Source organism: Oryctolagus cuniculus, chromosome 11 (genome assembly GCF_964237555.1).
Source record: "Oryctolagus cuniculus chromosome 11, mOryCun1.1, whole genome shotgun sequence".
NCBI lineage: Eukaryota > Metazoa > Chordata > Mammalia > Lagomorpha > Leporidae > Oryctolagus > Oryctolagus cuniculus.
In genome coordinates, this window is record NC_091442.1 from 49370298 (window position 1) to 49381112 (window position 10815).

At 58.4% G+C, this 10815-nt stretch overlaps 1 protein-coding gene across 2 annotated transcripts; it reads left to right on the top strand.

The window, feature by feature from the left end:
- The first annotated feature begins 731 nt into the window (after positions 1–731).
- CST7 (cystatin F) lies at positions 732–10346 on the top strand. Of its 2 annotated transcripts, none has more exons than XM_002721541.5 (4): positions 732–920; positions 7439–7611; positions 9312–9428; positions 9896–10346. In XM_002721541.5, the coding sequence occupies exons 1-4, from the start codon at positions 851–853 to the stop codon at positions 9971–9973; spliced, it is 438 nt and encodes a 145-aa protein (XP_002721587.1). In that variant the 5' UTR covers positions 732–850; the 3' UTR covers positions 9974–10346. The 2 variants fall into 2 exon arrangements, with proteins under 2 accessions (XP_002721587.1, XP_069907547.1); XM_070051446.1 differs by lacking the exon at positions 732–920 and adding an exon at positions 6830–7174.
- The last annotated feature ends 469 nt before the right edge of the window (positions 10347–10815 follow it).

The window sequence follows — 10815 nt, forward strand, 5'->3', positions numbered from 1 at the left end:
AGCCCTGTGCACACGGGTCTCCCTGCTCCGACTCAGGTGTCTCCAACCTGTCTGGACAGGACCCCTCCGAAGCAGCTTGCTCCACGCCAAGCCAGGAGCATTGACACTGAAGCAGCCCCGGGGGAAACTGAGGCACCTTGCCAGAGAGCACCCAGGTTTGCAGTGGCAGAGTGGTACTAAAACTGGGGTGGGGGAGGGGGCCTGTCTCCAAAGCCCCCTCCTAGCCCCCTGCCCCGGGGCACGTACATAGACCACCGCGGTCCAGGTCCTTGGAGCCACAAACCATTCTTCGCTCTGCTTTGCTGACTTGGAACCAGAGAAGGGAAGTGATCAGCCACTTGCGGCTGACACAGTGCGTACAAGATGAAGCTCAGGCTCTGAGCCTCTCGCCCCGTCCCAACCCCCGGGTTGGGGGGGGGAGGCCAGAAAGCCGGAATTGAGGGAGGAAGAACGATTGGAGAAGGAAAACCACACGACGCGGCTTCTGAAAATCCCCGCGGATTCTTGAAGACATTAGCCTTCCCCGTGAGCGCACGGGAGGGCGTTGCACCGGGCTCCCTCGCAGGTCTCACTTCTCCTCCTCCTCCCCTGCAAACTATCGCTGCCTGGAAACTTTGTAAAGGAAGCGGTTGCCAGTTGTGGTCGAGAGGGAGGCGGCAATGAAGCGCTTCTGGGCGAAATGACTCAGCAAGACGCCACCCCCTCCCCAGCCTGGAGCAAGCACCCCCCCCAGCCCCGCCCTGGCCCAGCCCCTGCGCAAGGTGGAGGTGGGGGTTTATAGGGCAGGCTCGGCTCCCTGCACTCTAGCCCAGCACCGCTCACCGACCTGCAGTGCAGCTGCCCCGCAGTCATGCGGCCGGCCAGGGCGCTGCTTGCCTTCTGCTGCCTCGTGGTGCTCACCGCAGGAGCCCGTTCCCCAGGTAAGGGGGAATCTCCCCTGGCTGCCCCCAGCCTCCAGAGACTGACCAAGCTTCCTCCTCGCCTGGGGTCTCACTTTCCCGGCTTGGAGCCCGCGGGACCGTGCGGAGGCAGCATTCAGAGGGTGCGCCTGCTGTGCACTGTTCCTCTCTGTCCCCTCACCTGGCCGCAGGGACCCTAAGTCTGCACCCCGGAGGTCAGCACAGGGGAAGGGGCGAGGAGGAAGAGGAGACAAACAGAGAGGCACAGCTGGATGAGTGGCCACCTGCCCAGGTAACACAGCCAAGGAGCGCCTGCCTGCCTGCCGGCGGAGGGAGCTGGGTAGTGCCCTCTGCTGCCCGCATAGACCGTGGAGGGGCGAGGAAGCAGCAGGTGCCAGAGGGCTGGGACCTACTCAAGTTCCCCGCAGCCCAGGGCCCAGCAGCGGGGACAGCACCCACTCTGGGGCCAGAGTCTGACCAAAGGTGACCAGATGAGGGTACCCAAGACCACAGGTTCGTGGACGGCCTCACACTCCCCCTCCCCCCCAACGGTGAATTGGACATCAGGGCTCAGTGACGCTGGGGGCCCGTCAGTTTCTTACACCTAAGGGTGCAGGGTGAGTGCTGTGACTTGGGGACCTGGAGAACAGGGCTGGTGTGGGGGTGCAGCTTCCGCTGTCAGTGAGGGGGACAAGCCATGGGGTGTGTCCCCCGGGGTGATCTCCCCCCACCTTCCCCACAAACACGTGGCCCACACTTGGAGGCCCAGAGTCAGCAGGACACCCGATATCAGCTTAGGCCACGGAGGCAGGGGGGCTTCTGCCCCTGCCCTGTCCTGACCCCAGCCTGCTGCTGTGTTTGGTGTGCATCCAGGGGAGAGGTGGGGGCAGCTGCTTATGCACAGTGAAGAAGTCTCCTGGAGAGGCTGCCCTCTGGTGGTGCCTGGGAGGAATTACCCTTAAGGTTCTGAAGTCTCCAACAGAGCAGGGCCAGGGCAGGGACAGGACTGGGGCGGGGGCACCCCTTGACAGCTGGACTTTATTGGCATATCCAGGTCCTGCTTTCTCTTTGGCTGGCCCAGAGGGCCTCCCCGTTCAAACCTGGTCTCGGCCACTGAACCCCAGATGGAGGAGGCGGAGCCCATACCGGCATAGGAAACCTCAAAGCACCCCAGACTGCCCTCCTGCCCCATAGCTGCGGGATCTTGGAATGTTCCCAAGGCTCAATTCCATCATCTATGAAATGGGAAAATGACCACGTGCATCCCCACCTTGGGCCCAGAGGGGCTGAGCAGAAGCGGCTCAGGGAGTAGAGGTGTGGTGGCCTGCGATGGGCCTGGGCTGGCCTGAGCTGGCCTGGCTGCCAGAGTCTGGGCCCATGAGCTGGACCCCAGCACCACAGCTGTTTCTGGGGATTCTAGCAGGCCAGAGTGAGCGCCTGGAAGCCCCTCTGCCCGGCCGGGGAGGACAGACAGGGGAACCTGGGCCCCCACCTCAGCCTGCAGCCCTGCAGCCTCTCTCTTGCTTCATCTGACAACGGATCCCAGAACCTGCTGGTGTTGGAGGGAGGGGGAGGGTGAGAACGAGGACAGCAGGGACCCCAGGGTGGGGCCCTATGGGCATCTGGCTTTTCTCAGCACCCGTGAGCTAGAAGCTGAACCCTCACAGCACCTGTCCACCAGGGCCCTCCAGGACACAGGAAATTGCCACACGGCTTCCCGCTACCCTTTAGCTGTAGATTACAAGCAAAATGCGCTTCTTTCTCCTCCAGGCTGGCGTCTCTTCCAGGAAGCCCCACGGGCTGCCAGCCATGCCCTGCCCCTGCCCCCTCCAGCCAGGGCAGGGACCTGACCTGGGGTCAGCTGTCTCCTCTTTCATCCTCAAGGTGCTGTCACTCTTTGGTCATAAGCATCTCGGGCTGGGAGCATTATGCCCTACATGGAGAGACAGCGCCCCCTCCAGGCCAGGAGGTCAGGGAACCACTGCATCCTTTCTTCCCAGTGCTGATTTCTGTTCCCCAAGGGCATGTCTGCTTGCTCTTAGAGCCCCTCTCGGTGGCCAGACTGGCGTATTGATAACTACTGCACATCGTCCACTGCTAAGTGTGCCCCATGCGGTGTCTCCTTCCTTCTCACCACCCGCTGTGAGGTTGCTGCCATCATCATCCCCGAGTTCCAGATGAAGATGTGAAAGCTCAGAGAGGTTAAGCACAGCCCGAGAGAGGCAGGGTTGGGACTCCCACCCTGCATAGGTGCCAGTGAACCAAGGCCAGGACTAATCCAGGGAGAGATAAGGGGACACGTGTGCCCTTGGCAGCATGAACCTGCTCATCCCTCTTCACATGGGGACCTGTGCACCCTTGCAATTGATGGCGTCAACCCCAATTCAGTTTTGATGGCATCGGGTGAGAGGAGCAGAGGAGCATGGATGAGCTGAGGGACTCATCCCCCGGGGCAGTGGGAGGGGGCAGAATGGACACAGTCCCCCTGAACTGGACACTCACTTCCTACCACCCCAGTCCTTGGGCGCGGCCTCCAGACTGTAAGCCCTGAGAGACGGGAGTGGGGGCTAGCAGGGGACCTCCCTGAGAGCCCCAGCAGCACCTCAGCCCCGAACACGGTGTCTCCCCAGCCCAGGAGACATGGGACACAGAGGAGACTAGCAAGGCTGCCCGTATTCAGTGCCCAGTGCCTGGGATCCCTCGGGGGTGGGGGTGGCTTCACACACTGGGATTCCCCACCCCGCTGGGGTCACACCTAGAATACTCCTAAAAGAGGAAGGTACAGCTTCCACAGAACCCACCCCTTCCCTGCTACATGCAGGTGCTCCCCACTGCATCTTCCCCTACACACGCCCTCGTGACCGCCGTGTCACAGAGGCCCAGATGAATCCGCTGCAGCACTATTTGCCGGTCTTTTCTTGGAGGACAGGGGGCCTGCCCAGTGGGTGGTATCACTGGGGAACTCAAGCCCTGGTCACTGACCGTGGCCCCAAGCTTTGGTGCCACCTGCAGGTCGGAGCCTGCATTGCAGTTCAGATCTCAGAGGTGGTCGTGAAGGGTCCATACGCATCATGTGTGTGTCCTGCATTTAAATGAAGCCCATTCAGAGGCCGCCCAGGTGGGCTGTAGGAGCTGGACAGGTGGAACATGACCCAGAAGGTGAGCTTGGGGTCTGAGAAACACGGGGGAAGGGGACTTCAGGAGTCACCTGTAATGTGTGTGGGAAAACTGCTTCTTTTTACATTTTTTATTTTCTGATCTATTTGAAAGGCAGAGTGATGGAGTGGTGGGGGGAAGAGGGAGAGAGGGAGGGAGGGAGGGAGGGAGGGAGGGGGAGAGAGAGAGAGAGAGAGAGAGAGAGAGAGAGAGAGAGAGAGAGAGAGAAAGGGAGAGAAAGAGATCTTCTGTCACTCCCCATATTGGCTGCAAGGGCCAGGTCTGGGCCCGACTGAAGTGAAGAGGCAAGAACTCCATCCTGGTCTCCCACATGGGTACCAGGGGACCAAGCACTACGGCCATCTTCCACTGCTTTCCCAGGTACATTAGCAGGGAGCTGAATTGTAAGTGGGGCAGCTGGGGCTTGAACGGGCGCTCTTATGGGATGCCCATGTTACAGACTTAACCCCCTGTTACCACAACGCCAGCCCTGAAAAAATGCATTTTTAAGTAAGAAACAGCACAGGTTGCTTGGAAGCTTTGCCCCCCATTCTGAACCTCAGCACTAGGGAGAGGAGAGGCCCTAGATTTCCATAATGCACGGAACGCTGGTGATAGCAGGGATGGGGTGCAGGGACCCCCGTCTGTCCTCAGTCCCTGGAGCAGGTCCAAGCCGTTCAGGGACAGGAGTTGGAAGGAGCTACACGCCCAGGTGCTTATGTGGCCAAGTCCTCCACTTTTCTCAAACCTGTCTGTGGCAGGGCCTGGCCTCTGAGGACACTCATGTGTGACATGAGTCCCAGGGAAAGGGCGCCAGGTCCACTGCCCCCTCTCCAAACTACTCAGCATTTTATATCCGTGCACAGGTGCTCACTGCCTCGGCACTGCTCTGTGGCCAGCACAGCCCCGAGCACCCTCCAGCCCCAACCTTTTCTCGGACAAGGAGCCGGTCAGCCTGCAGCTACTGTCTAGTACCCAACCCCAGGCCCAGGTAACAGGTGTTCCTCTGGGTCCCTTTGGGGAAGGGGACATGTTATCCCCAGGGAACACTCAGATCTGCTTCCCCCTGTTGGATTCATGCTGCTATTTCTTTTTAAGGCTTTTTTTTTTTTTTTAAGGCAAAGTTACAGAGAGGAGAAAAGATACAGAGAGAAAGAGAGATAGATCTTCCATCTGCTGGTTCACTCCCCAAATGGCCACACCAGCTGGGTTGGGCTGAAGCCAGGAGCCAGGAGCTTCTTCCGGGTCTCCAGTGTTGGGGCCCAAGCACTTGGGGCATCTTCCACTGCTTTCCCAGGTGCATTAGCAGGGAGCTGGATCAGAAGTGGAGCAGCAGGGTTGTGAGCCAACGCCCATATGGGATGCCAGTGTGGCAGGCTGAGGCTTAGCCAGCTGCACCACAGGGCTGACCCCCTGGAGTTTCCATTTCTTCCTAACCCAGGAGCCAGCTAGAGTATCCCCACCTCCCGCCTGGGCCCTACCACCAAGGAGGGACTTTCACATTAAGTTTCTTCATGTTAATCTGCTTGCCAGTGGTACTGGCCAGTACCTGCCTTATATGCAGCCTGGCTCTCTCACTTCTGGCACACTGATAGTTCTGGAAACTCTGAAGAAGTAAAAGGTTTAGGGGCTGGAGCTGTGGTATAGCAGGTAAAGCTGCAACCTGCTGCGCCAGCATCCCATATTGACGCCGATTGGAGACCCGGCTGCTCCATTTCCAATCCAGCTCCCTGCTAGTGTGCCTGGGAAAGCAGAGGAAGATGGCCCAAGTTCTTGGGTCTTTGCACCCACATGGGAGACCCAGAAGAAGCTCCTAGCTCCTGGCTTTGATCTGGCACAGTCTTGGCCGTTGCGGCCATTTGGGGAGTTTACCAGCTGATGGAAGACCTCTCTCCCTCTCTAACTCTGCCTTTCAAATAAATAAATACATCTTAAGGGGGGAAGAAAAAAGATTTATAAACCTAAAACTCCTCTTCCCTATTCTCCCAGTCCCCTTTCCAATGTACTTATAATTCTTCCAAATCTTTTAAATTTTTATGTAACATATAAGCACTTCATGACTTTTATGGACAAAGTGAAAAATAGAGAAGCCCAGATTCAAGCCACTCATGAGGCAGCACTCACTTGTGGCTGTATGAAGCCTGCGTTAACACTCACATTCATCTCCTCTTTGGTTTTTTTTTTAAGATGTATGTATTTGAAAGTCAGTTACACAGAGAGGAGAGGTGGGGGCGGGGGTTCTTCTATCCACTGATTCACTCCCCAGTTGGCCGCAATGGCCAGAGCTGCATCAATCTGAAGCCAGGAGCCAGGAGCTTCCTCCAGGTCTCCCAAGCAGGTGCAGGGGCCCAAAGACTTGGGCCATCTTCTGCTTTCCCAGGCCACAGCAGAGAGCTGGATGAGAAGTGGAGCAGCCAGGACTAGAACCAGCGCCCATATGGGATGCCGGTGCTGCAGGTGGCAGCTTTACCCACTATGCCATAGCACTGGCCCCCTCCGCTTTGTAATAAAAGGCAAATTCTGTGCCTGGAAGGACCAGACACCAGTGCCTGGCCCAACCTTGCCCCTCCCCCAGCTCTCCAGACCCCTCTTCAGCTGTCCTGCTCTGCTGAGTGCTGGGACTCAGTCCTCAACTCAGAACAGGGCCCTTGGAGTCTCCCTACAGATCTGTTCAGACCAGCACCCCCACAGACGCACCTTGCACCCCGACTCCCCCACCTCACTTGCTCTGCTTTCTTGCCATGCTGATGCTTTCATTGCGTGTTGCTTTGCAGGACACCGTAAGAAGCTTCTGCGTGCCCAGCAGGAGGAGGGGGCAGGAAAGGGCTAGAAAGAAGCTGGACAAAGGAGCGAGCAGCTCAGGGTCTCCCCCGAGCCAGACCCCAGGCCATCTGCCACCTCGGCTCTCTGGCAGTCAAAGGGATGCCAGGGTCCAGCTCTGGCACGGACGCTGAGATGCGGCTGGGAGGGAAGCCGAGTATGCCTCCCTCGCATGGGAAGACGTGGAAAAGACACAGAACTGCAGCTGCCTACACTTGGGCTCAGCGGCCGTCATCCCCAGCAAGGGCTTGGGCACAGAGAAGCCAGAGAGCCGTGCACAAGTGGGGAGGCAGGACCAGGTCAGCACTACCACGTGACCCACTAGGCTGGGGCATGCAGAGGGGTGGAGGCCGGGGGCCCTTCCCCTAACACCCCAGGCCACATCCTGTCCACAGGTCCTGCTGCGGGGGTTGGGGAGCAGGGGTGCTAAGGGAAACACAACAAAGGCATTATGGGGTGGGTGGGGTGGGGTGGGTAGGAGAGGGGGCCTGCCCAGGCACAAGGCATGGCACCCACTGCAAGGCTCCCGCGATCATTGTTGTGCTCATCTCGTTGTTTTTCAGATTTTTGTTCCCAAGATCTTAACTCGGGCCTGAAGCCAGGATTCCCCGAGACCATCAAGACGGATGACCCTGGAGTCCTGGCCGCAGCCAGGCACAGCGTGGAGAGGTTCAACAATTGCACAGACGACATCTTCCTGTTCAAGGAGTCCTTTGTTCGCAGGGCCCTGGTCCAGGTGAGGGGCCCTGGGGAGCTGAGCGGCACCAGCCCCACCCTCACCTCACCACCCCCACAAACACACCCCACCACCAGCTGAGGCACACCAAGGCTAAAACCTGTCACCCAGGGCAGTCACCAGACCTCCAGCCCAGAGTCCACAGGAAGTGGGACAGGAGAGAAACACACAGAGGTGCTGCCTTCGCCCCAGAGCAGGCCGTGGCATCTCCAGCCAGGGCAGGCCCCACCTCCCGCTCCCCGCCCAGCCTCGGCCCCAAAGGACTAGGTGCTGCGCTCTACCCACCCGGAGTTCTCTTACCTCTTTGCCTGATGCACAACCCCACTCTGCCTCCAGCCTGCCTGAATGGCCCACAGTCCCCTGCAGAGTGGTCACACCCTTAGTAACCTATGGCTACCCCCAAGGGACCGCACAGGGCACAGCCAGCCTCGTTTACCTCTGAGTCCAAGAACATGCAGCCAGCACAGGCGACAGGAGGGCTGCGTGGTGGCCTCTGACACTTGCTTGGAGGAAGCTGGCCCTCAGTGACATCCCTGCTGGAGGCTGGAGGAGGTAGGGGGCAGTGCAGAGGCTCTGCTCTGAGGGGAAGGCCCAAACTCTGGTCCCGTGGGTCACAGGAGGAGGGTGATTTTGGCAAGTGTCGCTGTGAGAGCAGCACGGTCTCCCGTTCGGAAGCGGCTGTGGAAGGCAGGCTGGCGTGTGGCCAGCGTCAGTGCTCCAGGCCCAGCCTCGGAGCTGTCAGGTCCTCTGAGGCACCGCCTCCTCCAGAGAGGTCAGTAGGATGCCCTGGACCCAGTGTCCTGTCCTCCTTGTAGGGGGGGATGGGAGGTTGTCCCTGGACCTTGGCCATGGTGGAGATGACCTTGTTTCACTAGAGATGGGGCTGAGACTAAAAATGAGCCAGGTCACTGGCAAGGCCAATTGGAGAAGGGCTTTTTTTTTTTTTTTTAAGATTTTTTAATTTATTTTAAAAGTCAGAGTTAGAGAGAGACAGACCTTCCATGTACTGGTTCACTCCCCAGATGGCCACAATGGCCAGCACTGGGCCAGGCTGAAGCCAGGAGCTTCATCCAGGTCTCCCAGGTAAGCACAGGAGCCCAAGCACCTGGGTCATCTGCTGCTGCTTTCCCAGGTGCATTAGTAGGGAGCTGGATCGGAAGTGGGGCAGCCAGGACTTGAACTGGTACCCATATGGAATGCCTGAGTTGCTAAGAGGTGGCCTTACTAATGCCACAGCACCAGCCCCAAAAGGGCTCTTCTGAAACTCAAAACACAGTTTCCAGCAGCAGGGAGGAGGGGGTACAGGGAGAAGCCAGCAGTGCTTGCCACAGGAGCCATGTAACATTCACAGCAGGTGCATCTCCCACTCAGGTGGCTTCGTTTTGTCTCCGAGGAGAGAGAGGGAACAAGTAAGGACTTTGCCCTCAGCCTGGGGGCCAGGGCAACCCAAAGGCAAGCCTGGCCTGAGGTTACTCCTTTAGTGTGGGATCCAACCAGGAGCTGGCACTCTGCTGGAGGGAGGGAATGGCAGGGGCCACGATGCAGCTGCCTGCTCCCCGCTTCCTGGGGATCCCGAGTTGACCTCCACACCAGCTGTCTCCCTCCTCACCTGTGTCGGCACACCAGTGCTGGTTGGTGCAGGAGCTGCCGTCTCTTCCACCCAGCCTTAAAACACCAGCCTCTGCTCACGTTCTCTGCAGATAGTGAAAGGCCTAAAATATATGCTTGAGGTGGAATTCAGCCGAACCACCTGCAGGAAAACCTCGCACGCCCAGCTGGACAACTGTGACTTCCAAAGCAACCATACCCTGAAGCAGGTAGGTCTGAGCCCCTGCTCACATCAGTACCCTAGCATCACCTCCTGAGTTCCTGCACTGCCATGATGTGGGAGAACAGGGGAGTAGACGGGTGGGAGAAGACCTGCTTTGAGATCACTCAGAAATTGCATAGATAGATAGAGCTGTATATGCAGTGTATAGGACATGATACCTCTCTCCGCAGGGAGAAAAAAACCAGATGTGGCAAGATGTAGGTGCAAAGTAAATGTCCTCAATCATCCTTTCAAGTTTTCTTAAGCTTGACATTTTCCAGAATAAAAAGTGGGGATTGGGGGAGAATGCCTTGGTGAGGAGCATGTACATGCACACATGCGCACACACACGCATGCTGACTCTGTAACTGGCCAGCAGTCCCTCGGGCACAGGTGTGTGTGTGCATGCGGCAATCTGGGGCAGGGGTCCGGGGCGGCCAGGTGGATTCCCAGGTGGGCCCTTGTTTCTTGCAGACCCTGAGCTGCTACTCCGAGGTCTGGGTAATCCCCTGGCTCCAGAAGGTGGAGGTACCCGTTCTCCGCTGTCACTGACTCCTGGGCAAGACCGTGGCTGCGACAGACACGTGATGGATGATCCAGTAGGTCGCTGCCAAGGACAGAAGGGCGGCGCCCACTGCTACCTATGTTACACTGCACTTTCTTCTCCAATCAGCTGTTCTGCTGATGCTTCACACCTGGACCCAGGGCCGGAGCATAGGGGACCGAGTCCTCGGATCAAAGTCACTGGAGTCGGGGCCACAGCAGACACAGGCTGACCTCAGCGAGTGGGGGTCCCAGCATCCACCCAGGGTCTCAGCAAGCAGCACTGGAAAGGTGGGAGGCAGGGAAAGCAAGCATGCTCCTGGCATCAGGACCTTGTGTGGATGCACAATGCTAAGTAAAGAGCTGACCATCTCAAAGCAAAGGCTGTGTATGTTACCTTTTAAAGGGTGTGGTCAGGAAGGGCGGGTGAGTGCTGTGAGGGGCTCCCTTCACCAAGTTGTCTGAGTTAAGTTGCCTCCATAAAGCTCTGGGACTGTCCAGCCCTTTTGTTGCCAGCTAAAACCTCCTGAAGACCAATGCAGCCACAATCAGGCAGGTCTGTGGGCAGGAAGAACTGGCAAGGCAGACTAGCTGCCAGCTCTGAGCTGTGCTCTCTTCCCATGAGGAGGGTGGGCTCCACCAGAGTCCTCTGTGCTGCCCTTGAGGCCCAAGGGATCGGAAGGGCTTGGCAAATGCACAGCTGCCCTTGCATGGATGGGCAGGTGGGGCAGAGCGCTGGGACCACTCCCCAGGGAGCCATCGGCGAGCAGCCTCACTGCCAGAGCCCCGCTGCGACCCACTGCCCAGCCAGGCCTGAGAAGGCCATCCTGTCACCGGCTCTCCAGCCTCAG